General features: G+C 59.5%; 1 protein-coding gene across 1 annotated transcript in view; it reads right to left on the reverse strand.

The window, feature by feature from the left end:
* JADE2 (jade family PHD finger 2) overlaps nucleotides 1-6,723 on the reverse strand; it is a 59,017-nt gene extending 52,294 nt beyond the window's left edge. The window contains exons 1-2 of the mRNA XM_084295022.1: nucleotides 6,523-6,723; nucleotides 321-378 (exon numbers count right to left, since the gene is read on the reverse strand). Coding sequence (XP_084151148.1) covers nucleotides 321-378 — 58 coding nt within the window. The 5' untranslated portion in view covers nucleotides 6,523-6,723. The remainder of the gene's footprint in view (nucleotides 1-320; nucleotides 379-6,522) is intronic.
* Between the last annotated feature and the right edge of the window lie 1,899 nt (nucleotides 6,724-8,622).

Genomic DNA, 8,622 nt, shown 5'->3' on the forward strand with positions numbered 1-8,622 from the left:
GTCTACGGAGGGCTTTTGCTCCGTCTGCAGATCTGCGCTCAGCAGCGTCTGCAGCTCTCCCTCACCCAAACTCCTCGCACGAGGGAGACACTTCCATCAGCTCGGAGAAGCCCACAGCCAGACATTTAAATTGGTATCAGCTTGTCGTACATCAGGGCTGCATTTCTGACAAACCCAACCCCGCGCACAATTCATTGCGCGGCGACTTCCCAGCAAATGCAGTTTCCTCGACTCCTCGCCAAGTAATTATTCCGCCGCTCTCCCTGCTGGAGGTGAATCACTTAGTTAGCTCGTTCAAAGCCTTGAATTAAAGGTCTTACTGTCAGTGGTGTCGGAGTTATCACTGCTGATCGAGTACTTTCGGCGTTTTTCTTCCATCTGCAACAGAAAGAAATGGCACGTTAGGCTTCGTGGCCAGGACCCTCACCGACACCCGCTCACCGCCGCTCCCGACACCCACACGCCGCGCTGTCCCGACACCTACCCCCACGACAAAGCACCCGGGGGCTTAGGGAAGGAAGCAAGCAACCCTCCGAGGGCTTTTATTGTTAAACATCGAGGGCGTGAGCGTTTCTGCACCAGCCCTCCCTGCTTCCAGGAGGCAGAAGGGGCCTGGCGCCGTCCCGCCAGCAGATCCGGGCTGCGCGTTTCAGAAGCGCACCGACGCTAGAATGGAAACTCTGTGCACTCTTAGTATGTCTGCAGGGGAAAGTCCGAGCATCACTGAATTCTAGAGGACCCCTGTGCGCAACGAGGCCGGGGTTTTACCCTCTGAGTCATCTTCCCACTCGGGCGGTATCAGCTTTTCAGACGGCTGGTGCATCCGCCGCGCAGCCAGCACGCTAGCGCAGCCCGAAGCACGCTTCCCACAGCTCAGACCGCCTCTGCCTCCTCCAGCACCGTGGGGCAAGCCCCAGCTCCAGCCACAACTTTGCTGTCCTAGAGACAAAGCCACAGCATCCGGCACTGCCACAGGAGGAGGAGGAGGAGGAGGAGAAGGGACCCGCTTGAAGCTCGGCCACCGGTTTGCTTTGTGGCTTTGATAAGTGCCTGAAATCAGCAGGGTCCCCTGAGCTCACCCCTCGGGAATCGGGCAGAACTGAAAGGCAAGGACCTGTTCTAGCAGGTGCTTGAAAAAAAAGAGGGAAAAATAAAGAAAGAAAAAAGAGGTTGAAAACTTTTGAATACTTTTACTAGGGTTGACCAGGTGGGGGTCAGTGTGACCCCAGCTCCCCAGCAGGGCTGTGAGCGCTGCGGGTGGAAGCACTACGCACGGACAGAGCCGCTCAGCAACAGGCTGGAAGCTAAAATCCACCTGCAGAGATCAGCACTAATCTCACAGAAATCATCCTGGTACTTTCTGAGATATTCTGCAAGAATCTGAGGCACATACACTGCCGCTTCCCAAATATTAAGAGGGAACAACAACAAATGGGGTTCAGCAGCAGTAGAAATTAGCAGCAGGGCAGCTGGAGCATGCCATGCCCCCGAACAAGTGGAAAAGTCTCACCGCCTTAGAGCTCCCAGGTAGTTAAGCACATAAAACTCTCCCAGCGCCTGCATTTGACAACATACGTGCTGTGTTTTATCACACCATTAGAAGGGATAATACTACGAAGTATCATAAACATTTTAACCATCGGAGTTGTTGTAAGGCATTGCCCTGTCAAAACATGATTAAAAATGTTCCCTGAGACTATGGCAATACCAATACTTTCCTCCAGCGATTCCAGGGGAAGCAGATGTTATTAAACCAGCCTCCTTCCAAGTAGCCGGTAGATTTTTGCTTGGGGAAAATTAGGCTGAAGGCAGATTTAACTGCAGGTTGCTTGCTTGTAGTGGAAATTCTACCTGAGCACTTGAGACTGGTTCCCGCTGGTTTGATGGAGCCGTGTGCTCATCGGCTGAAGGTGCTGGGCACTGAGATCACACACACCAAAGCCAGTGGGGAAAAAAGGATCACCTGAGCCATTCCCAGGGTTTTTCACCTTCGGCTTTATAGTAACAGTGCCATCGGCATCACTGTCCGTCCCCAGGAAGAAAAAGGGGCATGATCAATTCCCAGCAGGGTGGCAGGGTGCTGGGATCGCTTTGGGCTCTGTGGCATATCTGGGAAGATGCACTAATCACCCCTTTAATTGAAACTGGTCCCTGTGTCGTGCTCCTGCCCTACTCCTACCCCCCCAGCACCCTTGTACAACACTGCTGGAGGGCATTACAAGTTTGTATCCACGTGCCAAAGTGGTTCGCATTGCAAGCAAACAGCGGCTCCTCTGCAGTAAATCATTTTGCCCCCGCTTGAGAGTCTCCAAGGCAGCACCCTCTTGAAACTGAATTTCAATTGCTCCGACTGAAATCCCGGTTTGAGCAAAGTATGGGCATCACTGAAATGCAGCCACAGCCTGGGTAGGGGCCGGCACAGGGTGGCACAGCAGGGACACGGGGGCACAGCAGGGACATGGGGGCACAGCAGGGGCTCCCTCGGTGCCTGCAGGAAGGCGAATTTGTGCCCCAAACCACGGGGCTCCACCAGACCTCGCCAGAAAATGGTTAACTCCCAGGCAGCGCTAAGGAGATGCTGTTTCCTGAAGGACTCATCTTCTTGAGCCCGCCAAACAGTAGTAAACTGCACGGTACTTAACGGAGGAATTTACTGTAGAAGAAGGGGAATTGGGCAATTTCCCCAGCTGGAGCTCGGGGCTATGCAGCAGGGGGGTGGCTGGGTGCCCGCCCTGCCCTCGCAGCATCCCCTTGGCCATTCAAAGTCTCCACCAAATGTACTCTCCGGGCCAAAACACATCCTCCGTTTACGTTAGAGGCCATCACTTCACCTTTAACTGACCCATTCCCCACATGGCATCATTATTAAAGCCATAAACAAATTCCAAAAAAATTTGTAATACTTCGAAAAGGTCGCAGTTAGGTCAAACTTGGCCCAAAATCCAGCTTTTACGCAGCCAGAAACCAAGAGAAAGGTTTCTATGTATGCTCGCTTAAAAAAAAATTCAAATAGAAACAGATGTGGGTTTCTTTTATAAACAAATGAACATCCCCCTGAAGTGTCTGCAACTCCGACTGCGTCCGCCTAATGCCTGGAAACCCGAAAATGGAATTGATTGCGAACTAACACATGCTCAGCACCGCCTTTGTTCCAGCTGAAAAAGGCAGATAAATGCTAAACCCAGCAACAGGATGGCCTTCCATCAGCCCAAACAAATTTAAATCACCGGGGCCTTGCGCAGATTGGCCTCAGGATGGGTGGCAGGATCGGGCAGCCCTAAGGGTCGGGCAGGGCCAGCCTCAACCACAGCCTCCAACTTCCCCAGAGGATGCCCAAACTTCCCGCATCCCCTTCCCCTTTCCTCCAGGCACAGGCAGGGATGAGGAGAGCTTTTGGAGATGCAATTTTGCCCAGCGTATGTAAGCAGGGAGAAGCGAAGGCAGACCTGGAGAAGCACCTGCCCCAAAACCCCAAGCTCCCGGCCATTGCTGCACGGGGCAGCCCTGTGCTGGTACCAGTACCAGCGTGCATCCCAAATGGTTTGGGCAGGCTCCTCGCCTCCTACAAGCCCCTTCCACTGTCCTCATGCTCAGGGGAACCCGCTGGTGTTTCCCAGCTCCCTGCCAAGCTTTAGCCCACGTGGGGCTGGGAGCTGCTGGCGGCACCGTGGGTCAGCGGGGGGACGGCTCTGAAGCGGGGAAACGAGCAAGGGAAATCCACACACACCCACAACCACTGCTCCCACGGGGACCACGGCACGGAAATCTGCACAAGCTGCAGTAAAAGGAGCGTTTGGTCAACAGCCCATCCTCGTGCTGAGGGATGCGCCGCGCTCCGTGCCCCCCGCCCCGCGACCTCTCGCTCGGTGCCGGTTGAGCAACGCCGGCTGAATTCTGCGCGCTGTTTGTGAGCTGCAATGAGACTGCAGAAAACCACTTCCCTGTTTGTTCTTCCAGCACAGAAATAGGAACACAAACAGAAAATAGTGCCCCCAGCGGCACGCGCGCCCTCCGTCCAGCCCCGGACCGCCGCGTCCCAGTGCGTCCCAGTGCGTCCCAGTGCGTCCCAGCGCAGGGCGCGGGCGCCGGGTGGGTGCCGTGGGGCGCTGGGGCCGCTCGGTGACGCTTCCCCTCCGCGTTAACCATTTACTGGCTCTGTCTAGGAAAGGCAGCGGGTTGTTAGAAAGTGCAAGAAGGGAGGAAGAGCAGGAAGGTCCCAGCGGCACGCCGCAGCAGGGCTGTCCTCGCAGCCTGCTCCCAGCAGCAGCTCCTGGCGCCGAGGGCGGCTGCGTGGGGCTGGGGGCGAGCAGCAGCAGCAGCAGCCCCTCGTTGGGGGAGCAGCCCCGCTCTCAACGACAGCAGCAGCCGAAACTTTTCAGCCCGAGGATGCGCGCCGGCTGTGCCAGCAGCCCGCCAGCACATTTTGGCGCATAGCCCCCATGTCTCGGGGGAAGCGGCGCTGCTCTTTTCTGAACCTCCCCGGGTAACCCCGGGGAGAGCAGATGCGGAAAGCCACGACCCCGGCGGGCAGAAGACGCGCGCTCACGGCAGCGTTCGGGTCGGGGCAGCCTGGTGGAGTGGGAGGCAATTGGGGTGCCCCCAGGGCTCGCCCCCCCATAGCTGCCCCCAAATAAGCGATGCCCCCGTGCCCGCTGCCCCACGCAGCCCAGGTGGAGCGGGGCCGCTCCTCCCCAGCTGCCAGCTCCGTTGGCTGTCTTGGCTCCTGGGGGCACAATTTAACCTCATTTAAATTTAAAACAAAACAAGCCCTCGTTTACTTCCTGTGCTTTGCCTTTTTCCAAATCTAGCAGGGGATTTTTTTTTTTCTTTTCTTTTCTTTTTCTTTATTGCTCACATTTATAACTTTCCTTTCCTTTTCTGACTTGTTACCCTCTAATTACCCATCCTCTCTGCAGCAAGCCCGGACGCATCGCAGGTAACCGGGGAGGTTACGGCGGGCACCCAGGGCCACCCCTGCCTTCGTGCAGGACCGCGTGGGGCACGGCGTGCAGCCGGAGCCCCCTCCTGCAGCTCTCGGGGCATCCGCAGCCCCGAGCAGCATCAACAGGAGCCACGGGCACTCAGCTTCGCAGGAGACACCCGGAGGAAGCCAAAGACCTGTCCTCAGTAAGCGCCTCCGTTGGAGGATCACCCGTCCACCGACTTTCGGAACTTGGGTGTCAACCACTGCCAGCAGCCACCGATACTCCAACTGAATTTCATCTCCCTGCCTAGAAATCTAGCGCGTCCCCTTCCAATTCTGCGCTGCAAGCCTTCATCTTTAGCGATCAGCCTCAATTTTCCTAGGAAAAACAAATTTAACCTTTGATTTAACCTTTCGGCGAGCTATTTTTACTCCTATCTCCAGCTTATTTTAACCTCGGTAGCCAATAAACGCTTAAAGGTCAAACCCCATTCCTAAGAGCCCGGCTTCACCCCGGGGAGGAAGGCTGAGATCGCTGATTTTTCCGGGGCACAATCCCCTCTTCCGACCGTCCCAGCATCAGGAGGGGCCGGGCACGGAACCGGAGGAGGGAAACACCGCTGGGGCGAAGCGGGGGGATGCTAAAATACCTCCTGCCTTCCTCGGGATGCTCGGGGATGCTCGGGGATGCCCCCCGGACACAGATGCGCTGCCCCCCGAGCTGGGCATCCCGGTAGCTCCCCTGCCTTGGCATCACTGCCCAACTTCAGCGTTGGGGTGAGCGGGGATGGTGGCACGGTATGGCACGGCATGGCACGGCATGGCACGGCATGGCATGGTATAGCATGGTATAGCATGGCATGGCACGGCTCAGCATGGTTTGGCACGGCATGGCACGGCTTGGCATGGCATAGCACGGCTCGGCACGGTTCAGCACAGCTCAGCACAGCTCAGCACAGCTCGGCACAGCTCGGCACGGCTCGGCACGGCTCGGCACGGCTCGGCGGGCCGGAGGCAGGTGGGGAAAGCTCCGGGCCCCGTGCGGGATGGAGCCGGCCCCGCCACGCCCCCGGGGCCCCGGCCCCACCGGGCACGGCCCCCGCCGCTGCCGCCCGCCCCCGGGGATGAAGCTGGGAGGAGGAGGAGGAGGAGGAGGAAGAAGAGGAGGAGGGGGGGGGACCCGGGATGATGCCGGGGGGGGGTATGGGGTGGGGGGGGGGTCTGGTCGGGGCCGCGCAGCGCCCTCCCGGAGCCGCGGTGCGCGGGCACGGCGCGGGGCAGGCAGTGCCGCAGTCATTAATTCGGGGAGCGGAGCGGGGCGAGCGGCTGCAAAAGTTGTGTGCGCGCCCCCCCCCCTCCCCCCCCAAAAAAAAAAAAACACAAAAAAAAACCACACACACACACAAAAAAAAAAACACACAAAAAACCACCCCCCCACCCCCCCCCGGACCGGGCGTGCGCAACGCGCAAGGGGGTGGGGGGGGGGGAAGGAAAAATAATAAAAAATTTAAAAATTAAAAAAATAAATAAATAGGAAGGGGAGGGGGTGGGAGAAGCGCCCCCCCCCCCCTCCCTCCCTCCCAGCAGTGCCCCCTTACCTTTGCCGGCGGCGCCTCCTCCGCCGGGCTCGCCGGGCTCCGGGGGGCTGCGGGCGGCGGGGAGGGGCCGGGGGGGCGGCGGCCGGGGCCGGGGCCGTTCCCGCAGCCCGGGGCCGGGGGAAGCCCCCGCGGCCGCTTCACGGCGCTGCCATCGGCGGGGCCGCGCCGTCCGGGGCCCTCCTCGGGAGCGGGCGGCCCCCCCCCCCGTTACACACTCGCTCCTCACACTCACACACTCACACACACGCCCCCCCCCCACCCACCCACCCCCCCCCGGCCCCAACACCGCCGCCGCCGCCGCCGCGATGGCCGCCCCGCCGCCGCCGCCGGGCCCTGCCCGCCCCCTTTCTGTTTCTTTTTCTCGCCCCGGCGGGCGGGGAAGCGACTTTGGGAGCCGGGCACGGGGAGGAGCGGCGGGGCTGCTGCTGCTGCTGCTGCTGCTGCTGCTGCTAACGCTGCCGGTGCTGCTGCTGCTGCTGCTGCTGCTGCTGGTGGTGCTGCTGCTGGTGGCGCCCCCCCCACCCTCCCCAACCCCCTTTCTCCCCTTCCCCTGCCCACCCTCGCCCCCCTCCCGCACCCCTCAATTCCTCCCCGGCTCCGGCTCCGGCTCCGGCTCCAGGTGCGGGCGGCTCCGCTCCCATCCCGGGCCGGGCCGCCCCGCTCCTCACCCCCCCGCCGGCCGCGGGCGCCCCATGGCGCTGCCCGGAGCCCCGCACGCGTCCCGCGGGCACGGCTCGGCTCGGCCCGGCCCCCCCCCCCGCACTCTTTTTTACCTCCTTTTTTTTTTTTTTTTTTTTCCCTCTTCCCCCCCTTTTTCCCCTTTTCCCACTCCCCCCCCCCCCCCTTCCTCGCTTCTTTTCCCCTCTCTCCACTCCCCCTCTCTCCCGGCTGTGCACAGGCGTACACGGGGCCGAGCTGCTGCGAGCTTTTTTTTTTTTTTTTTAAAAAAAAAAAAATCGGCTTATACTTAAAAAAAAAAAGCCTTTTGGCGCCATATTAATGACGTACTTAAAATTTGCCATTTCTCCTGCGTCAAAAAGACGGGTTCTGGCCCGGCGCGGAGAGGAGCCGCCCCCGCCGGGCAGCCCCACGAGCAGCGCCGCGGACACGCGTGGCCGAGCCCCGAGGGGTGCGGGGCTGCCAGGGCCCTGCTGTAAAGCCCCGGGTGAGCCAGCACGGCTCGGCACAGCACGGCTCGGCACGGCCCCAAGTTGGCCGAGTTGCCGGGGAGCAGCGCCGAGCCCCCCCCCCCGGTGCCGTGTGTCCCCCCCACCCGGTGCCGGGACGCCCCCCGGGTGTTGCCCCCCACGGGTGCGGCGTGGGCTCGGTGCCCGCTCAGGGCTGCCCACGCTGAGGGATTTTCCCCCGGTTTAGCCCAGGCAGGAGCGGTTCCCTCAATTAAAGCGGTGTTAATGGGACCGAGGGGTCCCTGCGATGCGTGAGGCCGAGTTGCAGAAGTTGCTGGGCTCTGGTTTAAACCCCTGCTGGGGGGGGGGGATGAAAATTCAGCTTAAAGACGGTCCCTCAGTCACAACCCGTTACCATCCCTTGGTCCCATAAACCTCTAAAACGTCCCCAAAGTCACTGACCATTCACAGGGCCACCAGCACAAGCAGGGCACTGGGATGCTCCCCCATGGGCGTCCCCCTCCCAGACATTATCGTTTGCTTTAATGAATGAGGCTGCAACGTGCTATTTTAGGAGCCTCTCCTGGACATTTTCTGAAAACTTAAAGCCCTTTGGCTCCTCCAAGGATGAAGACAAGAGGAGAAGAGCAATGCTTTGGTTGTAGTTGGGCTTGCTGGACTTCTTTAATAATTATTTTTATGTAACCCTGGAAATAGTCTTGAAACTTGCCATACGGCAGCCTTTTAGGGTCTTTGTAGGTAAGCCCGCCCAAGTTCATCACCTTCTTGGTCTTTCAAGCAGAGCAGCTCACAACACGTGGCAAAACAACGTCAGTTCCTGCACGGCACATGAAGGAGGAGATTTGGGGGAGCAAGGGAGATTGCCCGGATCCCCATAGCTAAGAGCAGCACTCCCTTTATGTCTGCTTTGGAAATAAGATGTCATCTTCTCCGGGGAGCCTCTTTGCTGGGA

The sequence above is a fragment of the Netta rufina genome (genome assembly GCF_964035555.1).
Source record: "Netta rufina genome assembly, chromosome: 14".
Taxonomy (NCBI): domain Eukaryota; kingdom Metazoa; phylum Chordata; class Aves; order Anseriformes; family Anatidae; genus Netta; species Netta rufina.